A 25336-nucleotide genomic window follows, 5' to 3' on the forward strand; every position below is an offset into this window, starting at 1 on the left:
ACGTCATGGCAACCTTGTCCCACTTATCTTAACTTCCTGTAGTTCTATGGCATCTATGCTATGTGTTCTAGTGAGGTAACAGATCAGTGAGGTACAGGGAAAAAAGCAAATACCTGTTTACCTTTTGTTTCCTATTGGGCTGCCCTGTCCAGAGCCTCTCCTCTCATCCAACACACTGATAGATGTACCCTTAATGGCTTGTCAAGAGCTATATACGGGGGTAATCTTAGCAACCAGAACCAAATCAGCTATTTACATTTTAGACTAATACGGGAGTAAAATGGCTGTGTCTGATTCAGGGTTTTAGATGTCTCGTTGAGTGCAACCCCAATTTAACTCAAGGTCTTGTTGTGCGTCAGTTGACAGCTTGATTTCGTGTTGAGGCTCGGGTTTTGTTTAACGCCGTCAAATGTGTCCATACAGTGCAACAGCACACCTATTTCCTGGTCTGTTGCAACTTCAGCTGGTTCTGCATTTGCAGTATCTTCTGTGCGATATGCACACATAGCAGAAAATAGATCCCCCTGGCCCCTCACACACTCATCTTAAAGTTAAGACGCTACATGAGCCAGTGCCTGTGAGAGGAGGACTCTGCTCCGGATGAACTGATATGGCCTGATCTCATTGAAATCAAATTTGATTTGTCACAGGTGCCAAATACAACAAGTGTACAGTGAAATGCTTACTTACAAGCCTTCCCAATGATGCAGAGTTCAAATAAGGAAAGAAAAATGAAGCTACACGAATGAAGCTAGAGTATATACAGGGAGTAGCAGTACCAGGTCAAAGTGCAGGGTTACGAGGTAGTTGAGGTATTTTTTTTAACCTTTTTTTAACTAGGCAAGTCAGTTAAGAACAAATTCTTATTTTCGATGACGGCCTAGGAACAGTGGGTTAACTTGTCAGCTCAGGGATTCGATCTTGCAACCTTTCGGTTACTTGTCCAACGCTCTTACCACTAGGCTACCTTCCACCCCTAGAGGTATGTACATGTGGGCAGGCATCCATCCTAGTCTGACGTGAACCACACATCGGTGTGTGGTTCACGTCAGAGTCAGATTATTTACCCTCGGTAGAGACTTACTGAGTCAATGGTCTCAGATAATAGCATATGAGTACTGTAGAGATTAGAGGGTGTACGACAAGACGGGGAGGTGGGGCTCAGCTGTTTAGATGGACTTATGTACCAAAGGCATCCTGTAACGGAACCAGGCCACCGCTGATGCTCAGTCTGCTCTGCTGTGGTTCCTGGGTAGTGAGCCGAGCAGGGATGGGGTGGAGGAGGAGGGTTCAGACATGACCCAGACCTCTCTCTCTCCCAGTCTCCTCAGTGATCTGATCATGTTTAACGTCTTACTAGCGTGGCGGACTGAGTCGTCAGAATCAGAAAATCCTCTTTAGGGTCTGATGAGAGGGTGATGATAGAGTGGAGATTGTGCGTCTGCCAGTGTTAAGCTTGGTTAATAGTGGTTTAACACAGAGGGGATCAGCTCTTTTTACATGTATTCACATCGCTGCTTAGTTTTTCCCATTAAAGTCACACTCTGTAAGATGTGCTCACCCAATCAAAGACTAGGCCACTGGCAAAACTGTAAACGTTACGGAGTAGCAAAAGTATCCCATGGCATTTTCACATGCAAATAGCACTTGATTTGTATGATATATCTGTGGTGCTCATTCCTTATGTGAGTCGAAGAATCAAACAGTTGCTTGTCGTTGTGGCAAGTATGTGGATTACAGATAGTACTGCAGTACTAGGAAGTTGGCGTTTTTTATGCCTCTAACATAAAACAAGATAATGTCATGGTGCATCATGTGATCAGGCAGCCCACTGGGCACACACTAGTTGAATCAACATTGTTTCCACGTCATTTCAATGAAATGGAATAGACATTCAATTAAAATCAAATCAAAATCAAATCAAATTGTATTGGTCACATACACATGGTTAGCAGATGTTATTGCGAGTGTAGCGAAATGCTTGTGCTTCTAGTTCCGACAGCGCAGCAGTATCTAACAGGTAATCTAACAATTGACGTCTGTGCCCAGTGGGAGACCTCCACTCATGGGGCTGATAGATATATCCTGAGATTTCTATTTCCCTATCGCCCCAAGATCATAATCTTTCATTTTTATGATATTGAATCATGATGAGATTTATACTTTATCCTAAAGTATAACATGAGATGACCCTATGTCTGACATAAAATACATGGGGACATATCACGTTGAGGGATCAACCATAAACAGTCATCCACCCTGTGGCACATCACATTTACATTATTCCATGCAGGCTCCATCCAATAGGAGACCTAAATACTTAATTCTGATAGGATAGACAGAGGACATCTCACTTCCTTGTTTGCCTTGCTCAGTTCAGTCTGATTTGCATGTACATTATCTCTGTTACAGATTTCGGAGTCAGATTAACGTTCTGATTCTAACTCCTACAGATACTGTGTCCTGTCCCCTGGGTGGATGGCTGTCCGTTGCTGATGTGTCGATAAAGTTTGGACTGTAATATAAATGACACTGCCTTTTTACTATTAGCAGAGTTCAACAAGCAGTTGACCTCTATAGACACAAAGTATTGTCTCTTGACATACACAGGACTGTGTGGTTTTGTCTTCATGGGCTACTGCTTAACTGATGACTGCATCTGAATATTTTATGTGTTATTTGTGATCACCGTGCCTTTTAGTAGTTCAGTGTGTCAAGTGGTGGGTTATTGCTTCTGGGGGGCGTCTGTATGCTGTTGGGTTGAACTGGGCTGGTTGGCTTGTGGTGTGGTGTATTTTAGTATGTCAGTCAATCAGTCAATATGGCACATTGTTTGGGATGCCCTGTGTGTTATGGTCAGTTGGGTGTCATATTGTTTGGGTTGGGGATGTGTTATGGTCTTGTCAGTTGGGTGTCATATTGTTTGGGCTGTACTGTATCTGCAGCTGTAGGAGGACAGATGGCTAAAGGCAGCAAGGTGTCAATGACAGGACCTCATCATAATTCATGACTAGAGGAGATTCATCTCTGCAGCTCCTAATGAGAGCTGTGCAGCTACCAGTCCGGAGCCTGTGGGTTCAATTTCCTGCTGTCACTCGCTCTGTGCTGTGCTGGCTGCTGCACACACACTCCATGCAAACTGCAAACACACTCCATTAAAACTGCAAACACACTCCATGCAAACTGCGCTTCACTCGTTTCCTGCTAGTAGTGTAGGTCTACAAGGGCCCCATCCACAATCCCTTCTCAGAAAAAAAACGTTGCTCTATATGCCTTAACTAAAAATAACTTTTAATTGAGAATCCCAGGCCTGAGTTATACATACTATCAGTTATTGGAAGCACTGCACTGTGACATATTGTGTAAACCAAACATACCTGTAATACTTCTCCTCCTCCTCCCAGTTCCCAGAGTGTGGATTCTTTGGCATGTACGACAAGATCCTTCTGTTCCGCCATGATCTAACTTCAGAGAACATCCTGCAGCGACTGACGTCAGCGGAGGACATCCATGAGGGAGACCTGATCGAGGTGGTCCTCTCCGGTGAGACCTGGAAAAGGGTTGGAGATACTCCATGTCACAAGAAATGAGGTTGATATCGAGAGATGAGGTTGATATTGAGAGATGAGGTTGATATTGAGAGATGAGGTTGATATTGAGAGATGAGGTTGATATTGAGAGATGAGGTTGATATCGAGAGATGAAGCAGATTAATGCAGGGTAGTAACATTATGAGTTGCGATTATGGTTTGTTGTTTAGCTAGCTAGCTACACGTCTAAATAAAAGACTCCACTATGCAAGTAACCATTTCAATAGAATGTTCATGATGTCACTGAGACTACTGTCAATAGACGGAGATGGTCAATTATATCTACTCTTTCAGAGCACTCTCTTCTGATTGTGCCATAATAACAGAATCAATTTACGAACGCTCAACACCCGTTGAATATCAGAGTCAGTAAACGTTGGCAAAAAAAGCATAATTAAATTGTTGCCAGCAGCACAGTTACAGTCACCTACTTTCTGGATAACATGAAAACAGCCTAACCAGCTCTGCTACGGTGAGTAAAATGGTCAGAGTTCTCTCATTTGTGTCTGGAAGTAGCTAGCAAGCTAGCCAACGTTAGCCAGTTAGCTTGGGTGCTGTTGTTAGGTCAGAACGCTTGGATCAACCCTACTCCTCGGCCAGAGTGTCCAGTGTGCACTCTGAATGGTCCGAGAGCGAAACGCTCTGAATTTACGAACCGGTCGATATGACAACGCTCTGAGCACACTCTGGCACTCCAGATTTAATTTATGAACGCAAGCGTAGTATAAACCAGCCTTTAGTCTTGACATTTTTGGTTGGCCTCACATGTGAATCCTCAAAGAGATGGGTGGGGCTAAGGATAAAGAGGGTGTGAACGATGCTGTATGGGTTTAGACAAAGAAGTGCTCTCCCGTAGGTGTACCAAAACATTCAAGGGCCATTTTCTCAAAAGGGATGTTACAAGTCTTTTAACTTTCAAAGCAGATTTACTTTCCCATTGTTCCTCAACTGTAGTGTATTATATACAGTTTTATAGCTCTGAGTCTCTACTTAATTTTTTTTTAAACACTATTTAAAATGTTGCTACATAAGAGTGAATCGAGCCAGACCGTCACATTTAGGATGTGCCACATTATAGGTACAGGGATCTCTTTGTTTACCCTGTAACACCCCAGTGTTTCAGATCTCTCCAGATCTCTCCTGTGTAGCTACTATTTTGTCCATATGCCCACCCCCCCATGTCTCTCCTATGTATCCCCTTCAGTATTCATCCCCTATGTCAACCTATGATAACCCCACAACATTTTCGGTGGGCATATTCCCTTTCAATGCAGTGCCTTGTGGTCTGTTGTTGATCATCCTAGGTGTGAAACTCAACCAACACCTGAACAGCTACACACCCCAGAGTAGTATTCATTTAGAAATCCAACACACAAGATGAAATGTATGAACTCACAGCCCAACCACACAAGACTCAACCCCAGACCACTTCCTGATCCTCTCTGCTTGTTTTTGGTGCAGCACGGCCCCACAGTCAGTGCAGATGTAGTGTTGATTACGTTTTAGTCTGACTGTTCTATACGTTTCTCCATCACCTGCTACTGTGTGTGCTCGGGATAAAATACTAAAATGTCATGTTTTTCCCTCTCTGGTTTTGCCCAGACAGGGCTGCTGAGTTCAGCTCGGTTCAGATCCCTGTCACCTTCTTTGTTCTGCTCTATTCTGCTCTATTCTGCCCTGTTCTGTTTTGCCTTATTCTGCCCTGTTCTGCTCTGCTCTGTTCAGTTCTGATCTGTTCTGCCCTGTTCTGCTCTGTTCAGTTCTGCCCTGTTCTGTTTTGCCTTATTCTGCCCTGTTCTGCTCTGCTCTGTTCAGTTCTGATCTGTTCTGCCCTGTTCTGCTCTGTTCAGTTCTGATCTGTTCTGCCTTGTTCTGCTCTGTTCAGTTCTGACCTGTTCTGCGCTGTTCTGCTCTGTTCTACTCTGCTCTGCTCTGTTCTGCCCTGTTAGCCTCTGTTCTGGTCTGCCCTGTTCTACTCTATTCTGTTCTGTTGTAATGTGTTCTGTTCTACTCTGCTCTGCTCTGCTATGTTGTGTTCTGCTCTGTTCTGCCCTGTTCTGCTCTGTTCTACTCTGTTCTAATGTGTTCTACTCTATTTTTCCCTGTTCTACTCTGTTATGTTCTGCTCTGTTCTGCAAGGTCTAAGCTGGTGTCTCTCAGAGACCGTGGCAGATTACTCTTGACTCCCAATTTCAAAGCCATGCAATTTATATTTCTGTAGTTGCTGATTCTCCGTGATTGATGAGGACGTTGATCCTGACCTGATTAATGTTGCTCATGCACTTTCACATCTATCCCCACCTAGTAATTGTTAGATTAAGGATAGGATAAGACTATTATTATCATGTATAGTCTTATGAATACATTTTAGGTACCTAACCTGTGTGTCATTTAGAAAACCAATAGCAGAGCAGTGTGTTTTTTTTCTGAGTGCAGAATACTCTCATCTCTCCTCTAAAGTGAATAATTGCCCTTTCAGAACACTGTCTGGTTTGTTGTGTACTCACTGAGAATGCGGTTGCTATGGCGCTGTTTTTCATTTCAACCACTTGGCCTTCATGTTCGCCTATTGATAAAAAGACAGAGAGGGGTTTATGAACAGTAAATCTATTTTCTTTGAAAACCGACATGAAATTAAGGGTTGGACTGAGCAAAGAGCAAAGGTGGCTAGACTTCAGAGAGAAAGAAGCCAATTTGTGCCCTCAGAGAAATGTCCAACAGGGAGAGAACAGGCATGTCACTCAACAGTTCTCAATGTAACTACATTAAAGTGACTCATGAATACCCCAATTAACTATGTCTACGTCCCAAATGGCACCCTATTCTCTATATAGTGCACTACTTTTGATCAGGACCCATACTACAGTTAAAGTCGGAAGTTTACATTCACCTTAGCCAAATACGGGCAGTTTTTCACAATTCCTGGCATTTAATCCTAGTAAAATTCCCTGTCAGTTAGGATCACCACTTTATTTTAAGAATGTGAAATGTCAGAATAATAGTAGAGAGAATTATTTATTTCAGCTTTTATTTATTTCATCACATTCCCAGTGGGTCAGAAGTTTACATTCACTCAATTAGTATTTGGTAGCATTGCCTTTAAATTGTTTAACTTGGGTCAAACGTTTCGGATAGCCTTCCACAAGCTTCCCACAATAAGTTGGGTGAATTTTGGCCTATTCCTTCTGACAGACCTGGTGAAACTGAGTCAGGTTTGTAGGCCTCCTTTCTTGCACACGCCTTTTCAGTTCTGCCTATAACATTTCTATAGGATTGAGGTCAGGGCTTTGTGGTGGCCACTCCAATACCTTGGCTTTGTTGTCCTTAAGCCATTTTGCCACAACTTTGGAAGTATGCTTGGGGTCATTGTCCATTTGGAAGACCCATTTGCGACCAAGCTTTAACTTCCTGACTGATGTCTTGAGATGTTGCTTCAATATATCCACATAATTTTCCTCCTCATGATGCCATCTATTTTGTGAAGTGCACCAGTCCCTCCTGCAGCAAAGCACCCCCACAACATGATGCTGCCACCCCTGTGCTTCATGGTTGGGATGGTGTTCCCCCTTTTCCCTCCAAACATAACGATGGTCATTATGGCCAAACAGTTCTATTTTTTTTTCATCAGACCAGAGGACATTTCTCCACAAAGTACGATCTTTGTCGCCATGTGCAGTTGCAAACCGTAGTCTGGCTTTTCTATGGTGGATTTGGAGCCGTGCCTTCTTCCTTGCTGAGCGGTCTTTCAGGTTATGTCGATATAGGACTTGTTTTACTGTGGATCTAGATGATTTTGTACCTGTTTCCTCCAGCATCTTCACAAGGTCATTTGCTGTTGTTCTGGGATTGATTTGCACTTTTCGCACCAAAGTACGTTCATCTCTAGGAGACAGAACTCACCTCCTTCCTGAGCGGTATGACGGCTGTGTGGTCCCATGGTGTTCATACTTGCGTACTATTGTTTGTACAGATGAACGTGGTACCCTCAGGCGTTTGGAAATTGCTCCCAATGATGACCCAGACTTGTGGAGGTCTACAATTTTTCTTCTGAGGTCTTGGCTGATTTCTTTTGATTTTCCCATGATGTCAAGCAAAGAGGCACTGAGTTTGAAGGTAGGCCTTGAAATACACCCACAGGTACACCTCCAATTGACTCAAAGAATGTCAATTTGCCTATTTGAAGCTTCTAAAGCCGTGACATCATTTTCTGGAATTTTCCAAGCAGTTTAAAGGCACAGTCAACTTAGTGTAAGTAAACTTTTGACCCACTCATATGTCTGAATAGTAGCACAAGCACAAAGGCACAATGTTCAAGTCAACCATAACGACCGTCAGGCAGTAGGTTACATCCTGGATGTCGATAAATGGTGATTCAATACGTAGCTAGAGTCGTCAGAAAAGTAACAGAAAATGATGGGGGAGACGTTTTGTGGTCAGAGGCGATAGGACAGCCACCCATTCATCAGCTGGGTCTGTTTTGTACTTGACATGCATCTGAAAGGAATTAACAACACTCTGAATCAGAATGACAGTTGAAAAATAATAACATCATGACAGTCTTGTAGGATTGGGGCGATTTCTACTGGCTTTCTGCTAAAGGATTGGTCCACTTCATTTCAAACATTCTAATGGTTTGATCATGACTCATCACAATCCATTTCCTCTGGTATTCATGTCCATGCTTGTCTCGCCTCTTTGTTAATGTTGTTTTTCTTGCAGTACACTAACCCAGTGTGTGTTTGTGTCTCAGCTCTAGCCACTGTCGAGGACTTCCAGATCCGGCCCCATGCCTTGTATGTGCACTCCTACAAGGCCCCGGCCTTCTGTGATGACTGTGGGGAGATGCTGTGGGGCCTGGTCCGACAGGGCCTCAAATGTGAAGGTATGTCTGGACCCTGCCCCAGTGCCCCCTTAGCCCAGAGCTACTGATCCCAGTCACGTCACTCCTGACCTAGGTTTCACCTCAAATCAAACTCCTGTCTCACATAGGCCCGAATCAAAGCCTGTTGAAGTTTTCATCATATGTAACCTGATAGAAGAGTAAAACAGCACTGAACATTCACCTGGATACAGGTCATTCACATGACCTACACTATACACTATAAGTCTGAGAGAGAGAGAGAGAGAGAGAAGTGCATGTATGGTTTCTAAGTACTGTGCCTCCTCTATAGGATGTGGGCTGAACTACCACAAGCGCTGCGCCTTTAAGATCCCTAACAACTGCAGCGGGGTGAGAAAGAGACGGCTGTCCAACGTGTCCCTGCCTGGAGCCGTGCTGTCCGTCCCCCGCCCAGCCCCCATCGAACATGTCCCTGTTTCCCAGGAAGAGGTAAGGAGACACTCTCTGTCCTTGTCCCAAATAGGACTCTGTTCCCTATTTAGTGCCCATAGGCCTCTGGTCAAAAGCAGTGCACTATGTAGTGAGTACACACGTGGACGAACACACACATACAGACACGCAAACACACATTCCGTATGCAGGCAGGCACTCAGTCAGGCTGGCCAATTAGTGGTTGGGAGCCTAAAGAGAGTGTTTATGACAAAACGCGTGTATACATACCAAAACCCAGGGACCATTTTACTGAAGAAACAAGGCTCTTCATGTTAATCACTTTCATAAAGTAATTTCAGTCCCTCCTCATGCAGTATTGTACCGTCTAAACAAAGGATTATTTGTGATATTATTAACTTAATCCACTTCTCACTCATTCAATATATAACGTTATATATTGAATAACATGATGCTAAAAACAAATTCTCTTGATTATTTTCCTTCCCACGCAATTTGTGTCTCAAAATATTTATGTAGTGTGCAATTTTGTTCTGGTCAGTTAAATTGATGTTGTGATGTTTAAAATGACCACCAAGATGTGAAATAGCTTTTTAACAAATGTGCCTACAGTGTTGTGGAAGCTACTCTGAAAATATAGTTTACCAAGCTACCATTTACTGGAAGAAGTTAAGCTACACAAAGCTACCCTTAAGAAAAATATAGTTTACTTCACTAAAGTTACTATGAAAAAGTAGTTCATTACACCCCAAACCACTTTGTGAAAAATTATCATATCTAAATCTAAAATGTCATAGACTACAAATTGCAAGAACAGATCTCTCTGGAGTCAGGTGTTAACAGGATGTGTTCTTTAGCTTATTAACCATAGTGAGATTTAGGCAGGTCTGATGCTGAAAAAGAAAGGAAATTCTTGCCTACTTCACCCATATTTTATTTTAGCAAAAGAAAGTTGTGTGTAGTTCCAGTAGTTAGCTACACCACCACATGTCAAAAAGTAATGAAGTTCTGAAAACACTACCAAGATTTGAATTTAGTTCAACTACCACCAAACTACTGCACAATCTAATTAAGTTACTAGTCAAATTACATTTAGTTCACTACTCCAACACTGTGTACCTAGCTATGTATGAACTTGTGATTAGACAATTATTACAAATAAGATACAGCATGGTTGACTCTGCTCTGCTACCTCCCAGTCAAGACAGACTGGCAGCATGGTTGACTCTGCTCTGCTGCCTCCCAGTCAAGACAGACCGGCAGCATGGTTGACTCTGCTCTGCTGCCTCCCAGTCAAGACAGACCGGCTGCGTGGTTGACTCTGCTCTGCTGCCTCCCAGTCAAGACAGACCGGCAGCATGGTTGACTCTGCTCTGCTGCCTCCCAGTCAAGACAGACCGGCAGCAGGGTTGACTCTGCTCTGCTGCCTCCCAGTCAAGACAGACCGGCAGCATGGTTGACTCTGCTCTGCTACCTCCCAGTCAAGACAGACCGGCAGCGTGGTTGACTCTGCTCTGCTGCCTCCCAGTCAAGACAGACCGGCAGCGTGGTTGACTCTGCTCTGCGCCCACCCAGTCAAGGCAGACCAGCAGCATGGTTGACTCTGCTCGGCTGCCTCCCAGTCAAGACAGACCGACATCATGGTTGACTCTGCTGCCTCCCAGTCAAGGCAGACCGGCAGCATGGTTGACTCTGCTCTGCTGCCTCCCAGTCAAGACAGACCGGCAGCATGGTTGACTCTGCTCTGCTGCCTCCCAGTCAAGGCAGACCGGCAGCATGGTTGACTCTGCTCTGCTGCCTCCCAGTCAAGGCAGACCAGCAGCATGGTTGACTCTGCTCTGCTGCCTCCCAGTCAAGGCAGATGAAACAAAGCCTTTTCATAAGGTCTGTTCATCGTCACCCAATGAAATCTCTTCTTTTTTGTTTTACACCGGCTACTTCTCTCCTGCCTGTGTGTCCAGTACCTTTCTAAAGAAGTGGTGACTGAAAATACTGTACAATAAAATCTGTGTGAGATGTTATTCAGAACATTACAGTCTGTAGAGATGATACAACATAAAATACACAGTATGGTAATGTCTGGAATGTTTTTCCTATTTTTTTTACAAATTTACTCTTTCTTTCTCTTGTGCTATCTGTTATCTTTTCCTTCCCTTTCCCCATTGTGCTACCTTCCCCTATCCTCTCTTGGTCTGTCTCTTCTCTCTCTGTCTCTATCTGTCTCTCATCCCCTCAGCAGCGCCCTCTACAGGGGGCAGGGAAGGGTAACAGCCTGTTGAGCGGCAGGCCTATCTGGATGGAGAAGATGGTGCTGGGAAGGGTCAAGGTGCCTCACACCTTCTCAGTGCACACCTACACCAGACCAACCATCTGCCAGTTCTGTAAACGCCTGCTGAAAGGCCTGTTCCGCCAGGGCATGCAGTGCAAAGGTGAGGCACTCCAAACACTGGAATTATGTTGTGTAGATAGAGGGATCCTGAGTGGTACAGCGATCTAAGGTAATGCATTGCAGTGCTAGAGGTGTCACTACAGACCCGGGTTTGATTCCGGGCTGTATCACAACCGGCCGTGATTGGGAGTCCTATAGGGCGGCGCACAATTGGCCCAGCATCGTCTGGGTTACGGGAGGGTTTGGCCGGGGTAGGCCGTCATTTTAAATAAGAATTTGCTCTTAACTGCCCAGTTAAATAAAGGTTCAATAAAATATATAATCTAATTCAAATGATTAACAGTAGATGTAAGATCTTAATGTGACTATGATGTTCATAGATAGTGGGGCAAAAAAAGTATTTAGTCAGCCACCAATTGTGCAAGTTCTCCCACTTAAAAAGATGAGAGAGGCCTGTCATTTTCATCATAGGTACACTTCAACTATGACAGACAAAATGAGAAGAAAACAAATCCAGAAAATAACATTGTAGGATTTGTAATGAATTTATTTGCAAATTATGGTGGAAAATAAGTATTTGGTCACCTACAAACAAGCAAGATTTCTGGCTCTCACAGACCTGTAACTTCTTCTTTAAGAGGCTCCTCTGTCCTCCACTCGTTATCAGTATAAAATACACCTGTCCACAACCTCAAACAGTCACACTCCAAACTCCACTATGACCAAGACCAAAGAGCTGTCAAAGGACACCAGAAACAAAATTGTAGACCTGCACCAGGCTGGGAAGACTGAATCTGCAATAGGTAAGCAGCTTGGTTTGAAGAAATCAACTGTGGGCGCAATTATTAGGAAATGGAAGACATACAAGACCACTGATAATCTCCCTCGATCTGGGGCTCCACGCAATCTCTCACCCCGTGGCGTCAAAATGATCACAAGAACAGTGAGCAAAAATCCCAGAACCACACGGGGGGACCTAGTGAATGACCTGCAGAGAGCTGGGACCAAAGTTACAAAGCATACCATCAGTAACACACTACGCCGCCAGAGACTCAAATCCTGCAGTGCCAGACATGTCCCCCTGCTTAAGCCAGTACATGTCCAGGCCCGTCTGAAGTTTGCTAGAGAGCATTTGGATGATCCAGAAGAAGATTGGGAGAATGTCATATGGTCAAATGAAACCAAAATATAACTTTTTGGTAAAAACTCAACTCGTTGTGTTTGGAGGACAAAGAATGCTGAGTTGCATACAAAGAACACCATACCTACTGTGAAGCATGGGGGTGGAAACATCATGCTTTGGGGCTGTTTTTCTGCAAAGGGACCAGGACGACTGATCCGTGTAAAGGAAAGAATGAATGGGGCCATGTATCGTGAGATTTTGAGTAAAAACCTCCTTCCATCAGCAAGGGCATTGAAGATGAAACGTGGCTGGGTCTTTCAGCATGACAATGATCACAAACACACCGCCCGGGCAACAAAGGAGTGGCTTCATAAGAAGCATTTCAAGGTCCTGGCGTGGCCTCGCCAGTCTCCAGATCTCAACCCCATAGAAAATCTTTGGAGGGAGTTGAAAGTCCGTGTTGCCCAGCAACAGCCCCAAAACATCACTGCTCTAGAGGAGATCTGCATGGAGGAATGGGCCAAAATAGCTTGTGAAGACTTACAGAAAACGTTTGACCTCTGTCATTGCCAACAAAGGGTATATAACAAATTATTGAGAAACTTTTGTTATTGACCAAATACTTATTTTCCACCATAATTTGCAAATAAATTCATTCAAAATCCTACAATGTGATTTTCTGGATTTTTTTCTCATTTTGTCTGTCATAGTTGAAGTGTACCTATGATGAAAATTACAGGCCTCTCTCATCTTTTTAAGTGGGAGAACTTGCACAATTGGTGGCTGACTAAATACTTTTTTGCCCCACTGTATGTCCATATGGCATCTTCGTACAGTCGGTTGAGTGAACGTGATGTTGAATCTTCGTGTTTTCAGATTGTAAATTTAACTGCCATAAGAGATGTGCAGCCAAGATACCAAGAGACTGCCTTGGTGAGGTTTCCTTTAATGGAGGTAAGTTTGTCTCAAGTGTATAGCTACCTTAAATTGCCTCCATAACTTGTCCCCACTATTTAGTCAAAAGCATTTCTGCCCCCAGTGTACTGGATGTATTGATGGATATGTGGAAGAATGCCTCCCCCATGTAGTAAGTAGTTAGCCAGGTCCCATACGCTATGTACTGTAGCCAACTCTTCACATGTACTGTTCATACAGTAGGGACCCAGGCTAGTAAGCAGTACATACCTTTACCACATGTATAGTTCATACAGTAGGATACCAGGCTAGTAAGCAGTACATACCTTTACCACATGTATAGTTCATACAGTAGGGACCCAGGCTAGTAAGCAGTACATACCTTTACCACATGTACAGTTCATACAGTAGGATACCAGGCTAGTAAGCAGTACATACCTTTACCACATGTATAGTTCATACAGTAGGATACCAGGCTAGTAAGCAGTACATACCTTTACCACATGTATAGTTCATACAGTAGGGCCCCAGGCTAGTAAGCAGTACATACCTTTACCACATGTATAGTTCATACAGTAGGATACCAGGCTAGTAAGCAGTACATACCTTTACCACATGTATAGTTCATACAGTAGGATACCAGGCTAGTAAGCAGTACATACCTTTACCACATGTATAGTTCATACAGTAGGATACCAGGCTAGTAAGCAGTACATACCTTTACCACATGTATAGTTCATACAGTAGGATACCAGGCTAGTAAGCAGTACATACCTTTACCACATGTACAGTTCATACAGTAGGATACCAGGCTAGTAAGCAGTACATACCTTTACCACATGTACAGTTCATACAGTAGGATACCAGGCTAGTAAGCAGTACATACCTTTACCACATGTACAGTTCATACAGTAGGATACCAGGCTAGTAAGCAGTACATACCTTTACCACATGTATAGTTCATACAGTAGGATACCAGGCTAGTAAGCAGTACATACCTTTACCACATGTATAGTTCATACAGTAGGGACCCAGGCTAGTAAGCAGTACATACCTTTACCACATGTACAGTTCATACAGTAGGATACCAGGCTAGTAAGCAGTACATACCTTTACCACATGAGGACCACAGTGGAAATAAGTGTATTTAATGTGTCATCCTCTGGGATTTGTTGTACTTAATTGTTTCAAATCAATCAATCCATTCATGAATCAATATCACGCCCCTCCTACTGTGTCTCCTGCCCCAGAACCAGCCAGTCCTGGCCCCGACTCTGAGACTACCATGGAGGTGGACAACAGTGATGTGAACAGTGAGGGCAGCCAGAGCATGGAAGACCCAGAGGAGCCCTCCACCCCAGACGACAAGTTCTACATTGAAGGACCCTGTCTGGATGGGGACAAGGACGAGGACACAGTGAAGGCTATCAGGTACTTACTTAGGGCCATATTCAATCTGTATCACCGAAGTGTTACAGATTGGGCAATAGAAACTTAAAGGTAATTTCCGATTGAGCCGATATATGCAGCATTTACCATGAATGCATTCTGTGCTAACGCAGGAACATTGCCTTTAAATGAGCTGAACTTCTGCGATACAGATTGAATAGAGCCTTTAGTCCTCTTCTTTGGCTACATTTGTGTCATGTCCCGTGAGAGTCTCATCTCTCCCAACTCAGCCACCACAGGCTAGCACTGGACTGGAAGGAGTATGATGTTTCATGAAATGAATACGTATAATGTGTGCAGATGCGTTCAATTGTGGAGTTCCTTGTGTTCTGTTGCATTTCGTATATGAAAATAGTTGTGAGTTTGTTGTTACATCACATAAGCTTTATGAATGTATGTCAATGATTTGGCAATTGACATTACCCAAAAATGGGTTGAACCAACGTTGTTTCCACGTCATTTCAACCACCCTAAAAAAAGTGAATCTGTGGACAACTCATTGGAGCTGCAAAAAGTCATCAACTGAAGGGCATTTCCTATTTTTTTCACCCAACTTTTAACCTAAATCCAATGACATAGTGACATGTCTCAACCAAATGTAAATCAAAACTTGTCGTTAAACTGATGTCTGTGCCCAGTGGGTAGGCATACATTTGTTCATACGTGCTCGTCATTTTGTGTAGCCCCATGACAAGCAGTTTCATCCCCCTAATGCGGGTGGTTCAGTCCATAAAACAAACCAAGCGGAAGAGCTCAACCATGGTTCGGGAGGGATGGATGGTCCACTACACCAGCCGTGACAACCTGGTAAGAAACCTCTTGGATCATCTAAAAAAAAGAGAGAGAGAGAGAGAGAGAGAGATTGCAATTCAATAGTATTTTTCAGAGATGCTATTTGAGGTTTTGATGATAACTCACTGCTTTGATCGTTTTTTGTTTTCAGAGGAAGAGGCATTACTGGAGGCTGGACAGCAAGTGTCTGACCCTGCTGCAGAATGAAACGGGAACCAAGTATTACAAGGTACAAGACCGGTCATCACATCTCTTATTAAACGTCTCTGTCCAATTATAGAAGTTACACAGACAATAAAAAGACATTGACAGGTCAAAAGTGACAGGTCTAATGTGTAGTGTGAAGCTTGGAGACAAGCTAGAAAAGGTCCTGTCATTCCAGTTATTGCTTTCTATTTATGTAGTGAACATTTTAGTAAAGCTTGTGGTGTTATTTGAAGAAAGTAAGGTGTTGCCCTCATCCTCCCACAGACAGACAGGCAAGGCTGTCTTTTCCCTCTCTATTCTCTCCTCCTTTCATGTTCTTTTTGCATCAGAGAGAGAGAGAGAGAGAGAGAGGGAAAGAGACACAGATAGAGAGAGAGAGAGAGAGAAAGAAAGAGACAGAGAGAGAGAGAGCCCTGTGGCTGAATCTGTGGCTGAATCTCTGAGCGTGCTCCTCCTGTGGCAGACCGACCGTCAGGGCCAGGACTGGACTGGGGGGCTTCCCTGTGGTGTCTCTGGCCGTTCCTCCCTCCCTGCCTGCCTGGCAGGCTGCCAGCATGCCTCGTGCCCAGAACGGGGAGGCACGTCCTGCCTTTTAATCAGGGGAGCGCTTTGCTTCCCCCCTGACCCGGCGGAGCGCCCTGTCATGTGGCACTCTCGGCAAACCACAAGCAGTTAATCTTATACTGGCGACAGAGGCCCGGATGGGCGCAGCAGACTGGGCTGACTGAGAGACGATTGGCTGGCCAGCAATTCTCTCTCTCTCTCTCTCTCTTTCTCTCTTCTCCTTGTGGGTGTGTTGGTTCGCTCGGCTACAGCAGCGGAATGTTAAAATGGACTTGAAAAGCCCCACACTTCATTCCTCAAAGGCTGTCAGAGAGTGAGGAGAAGAGAGTAGAGACCATAGCTGAGAATAGGAGAGAGGGGACCTGGTAGAGCTGAGAGTGTAGTTATTCCTGGGACAGTTAGACGTTAGGATGCTATAGGTGTACTTTTTAGCAGCTGATTGGAGTACCTCAACCTCACGGATCGTTTGATTGGCTGACAATCCATTGTGACCTTTGGTGACCTTTGACCCTGCTCCTCTGACTCCATCCTCAGGAGATCCCCCTGTCAGAGATCCTGCAGGTGGAGCAGGCTCAGGACTTCCACAGCCTGGCCCAGGGCAGCAACCCCCACTGCTTCGAGATCATCACTGCCACTATGGTCTACTATGTGGGGGAGAATAACAGTGGTCACTTCCATAACCCTTCCCTGGCTGCCACGGGTGTGGGGCTGGAGGTGGCCCAGGGCTGGGAGAAGGCCATCCGGCAGGCCCTGATGCCCGTCACTCCGCAACCCAGTGTCGGTACTGGCCCCAGACAGGGCAAGGATCACAGTGAGTAGAATAGTACCCTGGCCTGCTGCTAATGTGATTGAGATCTGCTGAGGAGATCAGGCAAATGTAATGTCACGCAATTTGTATGTTTTTATGAGCGTGTGTGTGTGTGCGCGCAGCTGTGACCCCCTGCTGCCTGCTCAAAGTGTATTACTGGAAAATTAAATGGTGACATTTTAAGACGATTTAAGAGATTTTAGGGGATTTTCAAGCTCTTTTTGATTTCTCTCTGGCTGTGATTAGTGATAGGAAAATTCCTCCCATCATTTAATTAATGGAGAGTGATATAACATCATTCAACTCAAACAATCTGTAGTCACACAAAGGAGTATAAGCGATGTTTGGTCATTTGATGGTTAACTACTCTCACACAAAGAACGCGTCTCACATGCTCAAAGTAGTGGCCTATTTACTGCAAGACCAATTAAAAAGAAGGCCGTATTGGTCGAGGTCTTTGGGTTCAATTTTGCATCGAGATTGTCTGCATCCCAAATGGCACCTATTCCTTATGCAATGACTCTTGTCAAAAGTAGTGAACTACATAGGGCGCCATTTGGGATACAGCCTTTGTTCCACTGGCCTGTGCATACAATACAGACAGTATTATATATTTCTCTATGGATTGTGTTACATAAACCCAGCCTTTGGTTGACCCAGCTGATTGGTATTTGGTGGCCCACTACTGGGACAGAGTGCTGGTATAGAACACTGGATACGACCTTAACCACCATGGCTGGGCCTGGGTTCAGAATCAATGGAAACCCCAATGGAAACGTACTGAACACACAGGCTGTGCTTTCGCCTTGCGGGTTTCTACTACTGAATAGTGGCTCTAGCCTGGTCCCAGATCCGTGTTCTCTTGCCAACTCCATTGCTGTCAAGCCATAGCATGAAAACGAGTTGGCATTAAAGCACAAACAGACTGCCACTCAGGCCAATTAGGATTTAGTTGTTATTAAAATATATATCAAAATATACTTAACTAAGAAAATGACCATGTGTCCTTGGTGCGTCCTGCTTCAAATAATGCTTGATCATTTACTATTTTTGAAGCCCCACATAATCTGTTTCTTGTCTCTTCAGAGGACATTTCTATCAGCATATCAGTGTCTAACTCACAGATCACAGAGAATGTGGTAAGTGTCTATCCAATACAGCATATTAGCTGTGTAATGCTACAGCTCCACAAGCATTCCTGATAACTAAGGAATTTAGGAATATAAAAAATATATTTCCTCATCAATCTACATAATGACAAAGTGAAAACAGGTTTTTAGAAATGTTAGCAATTTTATAAAAACTTTAAAACAGAAATACCTTATTTACATAAGCATTCAGGCCCTTGAAATTGAGCCCAGGTGCATTCTGTTTCCATTATTCATCCTTGAGATGTTTCTACAACTTGATTGGCGTCCACCTGTGGTAAATTCAATTGATTGGATATGATTTGGAAAGGCACACACCTGTCTATATAAGGTCCTACAGCTGACAGTCCATGTCAGAGCAAAAACCAAGCCATGAGGTCGAAGTTATTTTTCGTAGAGCTCCGAGACAGGATTGTGTCGAGGCACAGATCTGGGGAAGGGTATCAAAAAATGTCTGCAGCATTGAAGGTCCTCAAGAACACAGTGGCCTCCATCATTCTTAAATGGAAGAAGTTTGGAACCACCAAGACTCTTCCTAGAGCTGGCCGCAAGGCCAAACTGAGCAATCGGGGGAGAAGGGCCTTGGTCAGGGAGGTGACGAAGGACACAATGGTCACTCTGACAGAGTTCCTCTGTGGAGATGGGAGAACCTTCCAGAAGGACAACCATCTCTGCATCACTCCACCAATCAGGCCTTTAAGGTAGAGTGGCCAGACGGAAGCCACTCCTCAGTAAAAGGCACATGACAGCCTGCTTGGAACTGGCACCTAAAGGATTCTCAGACCATGAGAAACTAGATTCTCTAGTCTGATGAAACCAAGATTGAACTCTTTGGCCTGAATGCCAAGTGTCACGTCAGGAGGAAACCTGGCATCATCCCTACGGTGAAGCATGGTGGTGGCAGCATCATGCTGTGGGGATGTTTTTCCACAGCAGGTACTGGGAGACTAGTCAGGATTGAGGGAAAGATGAACAGAGCAAAGTACAGAGAGATCTTTGATGAAAACCTGCTCCAGAGCGCTCAGGACCTCAGACTGGGGCGAAGGTTCACCTTCCAACAGGACAACGACCCTAAGCACATAGCCAGGACAACACAAGAGTGGCTTCGGGACAAGTCTCTAAATGTCCTTGAGTGGTCCAGCCAGAGCCCAGACTTGAACCTGATCGAACATCTCTGGAGAGACCTGAAAATAGCTATGCAGTGATGCTCCTCTTCCAACCTGACAGAGCTTGAGAGGATCTGCAGAGAAGAGAGGGAGAAACTCCCCAAATACATGTGTGCCAAGCTTGTAGCACCATACCGAAGAAGACTCGAGGCTCTAATCTCTGACAAAAGTGCTTCCGCAAAGTAACGAGTAAAGGGTCTGAATACTTATGTAAATGTGATTACATTTTTTTATTTTATAAATTGTCAAGCATTTCTAAAAACTTGTTTTTGCTTTGTCATTATGGGGTATTGTGTGCAGATTGATGAGGAGGGGGGACGGGACAATTGAATCCATTTTAGAATAAGACTAACTAAATGTGGAAAAAGTCAAGGGGTCTGAAAACTTTCAGAGGACACTGTATGTCTTTTCTCTTCTTCAGGATATCAGTTCAGTCTACCAGATCTTTGCTGATGAGGTCCTTGGATCGGGCCAGTTTGGGATTGTGTATGGAGGTAAGTCAGACTGACTCCACAGTATTTCTGTTGGCTTCATGTACATGGTGAAGTGGAGATGAAATTCAGTCCTGATGAAGGCTAAAGGGCCGAAATGGTTTGGTTATACTTTTACCAATACCAAAGCACTTTTATCAACTTCCACTGCCCTCCAAGAGTTCAGTTTGCTCCTCAATTCATGCACCTTAGTTGGAGAGCGAGGTAGAGGAAGTGTTCCCTTCCGTTTGGCTTCATGTACGTTTCCATCCACGTTTCCTCTCTTTAAAGTTTCAATCACTGGGAGGGGAAGACTACTTATTTTTCTTTCTATGTTATGCAAATCAACTTTCATTAGTAGAATTCCTTTCTCTGTCTGTTCTATAGTTCGAGACAGAGGAAGAAATACAGACAGTTAATTTGCTACAGTCTGCAGCGAGAAGTCTGTGATTTATCTGGTTCATTCTCATGTGTAGGTAAACACAGAAAGACTGGGAGAGACGTGGCCATCAAAATCATCGACAAGATGAGGTTCCCTACCAAGCAGGAGAGCCAGCTAAGGAACGAGGTGGCCATTCTCCAGGTAGATAAAAGACAGAGAAGCCTGGCTCTTTTACAGACAATCTAAACCCTGATAGCCTGGGAATCTAAAGTAGCTATGTTTCGCTATTGTTTCACTTCACACCAGTAGTGAAACATAAAGATTTGATTCATGCTAGATTTGTGAAAGACTGATGTGAAGAAATGTTAGACTTTTTTTTCAGATTTCAGAGTACGCCTGTGGACCCTGGTACATACACATCATATCCACTATGTGGAGTGGGGTGTTAGTTGATGAAAACAAACCCTGTAGTAAATCATGTTTTATATATATATATATATATATAGATAGATAGATAGATAGATAGATAGATAGATAGGACACTCATATATATATATATACACACACTACCGTTCAAAAGTTTGGGGTCACTTAGAAATGTCCTTGTTTTTGAAAGAAAAGCTATTTTTTTGTCAATTAAAATAACATCAAATTGGTCAGAAATACAGTGTAGACATTGTTAATGTTGTGAATGACTACTGTAGCTGGAAACAGATTCTTTATGGAATATCTACATAGGCATACAGAGGCCCATTATCAGCAACCATCACTCCTGTGTTCCAATGGCATGTTGTGCTAGCTAATCCAAGTTTATCATTTTAAAAGGCTAATTGATCATTAGAAAACCCTTTTGCAATTATGTTAGCACAGCTGAAAACTGCTGTTCTGATTGAAGAAGCAATAAAACTGTCCTTCTTTAGACTAGTTGAGTATCTGGAGCATCAGCATTTGTGGGTTCGATTACAGGCTCAAAATGTCCAGAAACAAAGACCTTTCTTCTGAAACTCGTTAGACTATTTTTGTTCTGAGAAATGAAGGCAATTCCAAGCAAGAAATTGCCAAGAAACTGAAGATCTCGTACAACACTGTGTACTACTCCCTTTACAGAACAGCTCAAACTGGCTCTAAAGAGAATAAAAAGAGTGTGAGGCCCCGGTGCACAACTGAGCAAGAGGACAAGTACATTAGAGTGTCTAGTTTGAGAAACAGACGCCTCACAAGTCCTCAACTGGAAGCTTCATTAAATAGTACCCGCAAAACACCAGTCTCAACTTCAACAGTGAAGAGGCAACTCCGGGATTCTGGCCTTCTAGGCAGAGTTCCTCTGTCCAGTGTCTGTGTTCCTTTGCCCGTCTTAATCTTGTATTTTTATTGGCCAGTCTGAGATATGGCTTTTTCTTTGCAACTCTGCCTAGAAGGCCAGCATCCCGTAGTTGCCTCTTCACTGTTGACGTTGAGACTGGTGTAACCCTAACCCTAGTCTCCCATCCCCACAGCATGATGCTGCCACCACCGTGCTTCACCGTAGGGATGGTGCCAGGTTTCCTCCAGACGTGACGCTTGGCATTCAGGCCAAAGAGTTCAATCTGGGTTTCATCAGACCAGAGAATCTTTTTTCTCATGGTCTGAGAGTCTATAGGTGCCTTTTGGCAAACTCCAAGCGGGCTGTCATGTGCCTTTTACTGAGGAGTGGTTTCCGTCTGGCCACTCTACCATAAAGGCCTGATTGGTGGAGTTCTGGAGAGATGGTTGTCCTTCTGGAAGCTTCTCTCATCTCCACAGAGGAACCCTAGAGCTCTATCAAAAATTAAGGACACCTTAATATTGAGTTGCACTCCCCTTTTTGCCCTCAGAACAGCCTCAATTTGTCGGGGATTAGATTGTACACAGTGTCGAAAGCGTTGCACAGGGATGCTGGTCCATGCTGACTCTAATACTTTCCACAGTTGTGTCAAGTTGGCTGGATGCCCTTTGGTTGGTGGACCATTCTTGATACACATGAAAAACCTAGAAGTGTTGCAGTTCTTGACACAAACCGGTGCTCCTTAACACCTACTACCATACCCCGTTCAAAGGCACTGAAATCTTTTGTCTTCCCCATTCACCCTCTGAATGACACACATACACAATCCATGTCTCAATTGTGTTAAGGCTTAAAGATCATTCTTTAACCTGTCTCCTCCCCTTCATCTACCTACACTGATTGAAGTGGTGACATCAATAAGGGATCATAGTTTTCACCTGGATTCACTTGGTCAGTCTATGTCATGGAAAGAGCAGGTGTTCCTAATGTTTTCTACACTCAGTATATATATATATATATATATATATATATATACAGTGCCTTGCGAAAGTATTCGGCCCCCTTGAACTTTGCAACCTTTTGCCACATTTCAGGCTTCAAACATAAAGATATAAAACTGTATTTTTTTGTGAAGAATCAACAACAAGTGGGACACAATCATGAAGTGGAACGACATTTATTGGATATTTCAAACTTTTTTAACAAATCAAAAACTGAAAAATTGGGCGTGCAAAATTATTCAGCCCCTTTACTTTCAGTGCAGCAAACTCTCTCCAGAAGTTCAGTGAGGATCTCTGAATGATCCAATGTTGACCTAAATGACTAATGATGATAAATACAATCCACCTGTGTGTAATCAAGTCTCCGTATAAATGCACCTGCACTGTGATAGTCTCAGAGGTCCGTTAAAAGCGCAGAGAGCATCATGAAGAACAAGGAACACACCAGGCAGGTCCGAGATACTGTTGTGAAGAAGTTTAAAGCCGGATTTGGATACAAAAAGATTTCCCAAGCTTTAAACATCCCAAGGAGCACTGTGCAAGCGATAATATTGAAATGGAAGGAGTATCAGACCACTGCAAATCTACCAAGACCTGGCCGTCCCTCTAAACTTTCAGCTCATACAAGGAGAAGACTGATCAGAGATGCAGCCAAGAGGCCCATGATCACTCTGGATGAACTGCAGAGATCTACAGCTGAGGTGGGAGACTCTGTCCATAGGACAACAATCAGTCGTATATTGCACAAATCTGGCCTTTATGGAAGAGTGGCAAGAAGAAAGCCATTTCTTAAAGATATCCATAAAAAGTGTTGTTTAAAGTTTGCCACAAGCCACCTGGGAGACACACCAAACATGTGGAAGAAGGTGCTCTGGTCAGATGAAACCAAAATTGAACTTTTTGGCAACAATGCAAAACGTTATGTTTGGCGTAAAAGCAACACAGCTCATCACCCTGAACACACCATACCCACTGTCAAACATGGTGGTGGCAGCATCATGGTTTGGGCCTGCTTTTCTTCAGCAGGGACAGGGAAGATGGTTCAAATTGATGGGAAGATGGATGGAGCCAAATACAGGACCATTCTGGAAGAAAACCTGATGGAGTCTGCAAAAGACCTGAGACTGGGACGGAGATTTGTCTTCCAACAAGACAATGATCCAAAACATAAAGCAAAATCTACAATGGAATGGTTCAAAAATAAACATATCCAGGTGTTAGAATGGCCAAGTCAAAGTCCAGACCTGAATCCAATCGAGAATCTGTGGAAAGAACTGAAAACTGCTGTTCACAAATGCTCTCCATCCAACCTCACTGAGCTCGAGCTGTTTTGCAAGGAGGAATGGGAAAAAATGTCAGTCTCTCGATGTGCAAAACTGATAGAGACATACCCCAAGCGACTTACAGCTGTAATCGCAGCAAAAGGTGGCGCTACAAAGTATTAACTTAAGGGGGCTGAATAATTTTGCACGCCAAATTTTTCAGTTTTTGATTTGTTAAAAAAGTTTGAAATATCCAATAAATGTCGTTCCACTTCATGATTGTGTCCCACTTGTTGTTGATTCTTCACAAAAAAATACAGTTTTATATCTTTATGTTTGAAGCCTGAAATGTGGCAAAAGGTCGCAAAGTTCAAGGGGGCCGAATACTTTCGCAAGGCACTGTATATATATATATATATATATATATATATATATATATATATATATATATATATATATATATACTGTGTGCGTGCATCACTTTGCTCATCATAGTTGAGGTGATCTGTCACCCAGCCCATAGTGTATTTGTCTCTAAGGTCTTCTCCCTCTAATTGCACATCAGGGATAAATGATCTTTTAAACTAATTGAATTGAATTGAATCCCTGTCTCCCTGCCTGTCAGAACCTTCACCATCCTGGCATCGTCAACCTGGAGTGCATGTTCGAGACCCCCGAGAGGGTCTTTGTTGTCATGGAGAAGCTCCATGGAGACATGCTGGAGATGATCCTATCCAGTGAGAAGAGCAAGCTCCCTGAGCGTCTCACCAAGTTCCTGGTCACACAGGTCACTACTCAGTACTCAGTAATATCTGTGATCTACCTCGTATTGACCAACACGGTAACACTTTGCATACAGTGTTTTTATTACTTTATAATTGTTCCTGTCAGTACAATGTAATAACTATTGTAATGAATCATTATTACACTGTACCTATAACAGTTACCCAAAACCTTACCTTAGGCCAGTGGTTCTCAACCAGGGGTACTAGGACGCCTGGTGGTACTTGGCCAATCAACAGGGGACACTTGAGAAGACTCATGAGACCATAGACCTACTGTTAAAATGTACATGAGGGGCTACTTCAGGGTTACTCTAGGCAGAGCAAAATTCAGTTGGTGGAACCACTGCCCTAGGCCTAGTGCCTTTTAGAGGTAATTACACAATACAGTCCAGCCAGTGGACAGCCACTGTAATGATACGTACTATAGCTCAGACAGAAGTAAGTCACCCCATGTGCTTCCTGACCCGCAGATCCTAGTGGCTCTGAGGCATCTCCATTTTAAGAACATTGTCCACTGTGACCTGAAGCCTGAGAATGTGCTGCTGGCCTCCGCGGAGCCCTTCCCTCAGGTGAGTGCATCAGCTGTCCACCATAACATGATGCAATGCAATACTGATTATGTTACTATGTTCTATTTACGTAAGTCTGTGGTCCACCACAACAAGCTAACTGAAGTACTGACTCATTATGCT

At 43.7% G+C, this 25336-nt stretch overlaps 1 protein-coding gene across 2 annotated transcripts in view; it reads left to right on the forward strand.

Moving 5' to 3' along the window:
* LOC110529458 (serine/threonine-protein kinase D3) overlaps nucleotides 1-25336 on the forward strand; it is a 63233-nt gene that overhangs the window by 32915 nt on the left and 4982 nt on the right. The window contains exons 3-16 of one of the 2 annotated variants that reach the window (XM_021611634.3): nucleotides 3405-3543; nucleotides 8341-8472; nucleotides 8762-8919; nucleotides 11117-11309; nucleotides 13269-13346; nucleotides 14558-14738; nucleotides 15440-15563; nucleotides 15700-15777; nucleotides 16854-17130; nucleotides 18214-18266; nucleotides 19863-19935; nucleotides 20388-20494; nucleotides 24485-24646; nucleotides 25115-25213. In XM_021611634.3, coding sequence (XP_021467309.1) covers nucleotides 3405-3543; nucleotides 8341-8472; nucleotides 8762-8919; nucleotides 11117-11309; nucleotides 13269-13346; nucleotides 14558-14738; nucleotides 15440-15563; nucleotides 15700-15777; nucleotides 16854-17130; nucleotides 18214-18266; nucleotides 19863-19935; nucleotides 20388-20494; nucleotides 24485-24646; nucleotides 25115-25213 — 1854 coding nt within the window. The remainder of the gene's footprint in view (nucleotides 1-3404; nucleotides 3544-8340; nucleotides 8473-8761; nucleotides 8920-11116; nucleotides 11310-13268; nucleotides 13347-14557; nucleotides 14739-15439; nucleotides 15564-15699; nucleotides 15778-16853; nucleotides 17131-18213; nucleotides 18267-19862; nucleotides 19936-20387; nucleotides 20495-24484; nucleotides 24647-25114; nucleotides 25214-25336) is intronic. The other variant, XM_021611635.3, reaches the window with a different exon arrangement.

Source organism: Oncorhynchus mykiss, chromosome 8 (assembly GCF_057628025.1).
Source record: "Oncorhynchus mykiss isolate SJ-2025 chromosome 8, ASM5762802v1, whole genome shotgun sequence".
Taxonomy (NCBI): domain Eukaryota; kingdom Metazoa; phylum Chordata; class Actinopteri; order Salmoniformes; family Salmonidae; genus Oncorhynchus; species Oncorhynchus mykiss.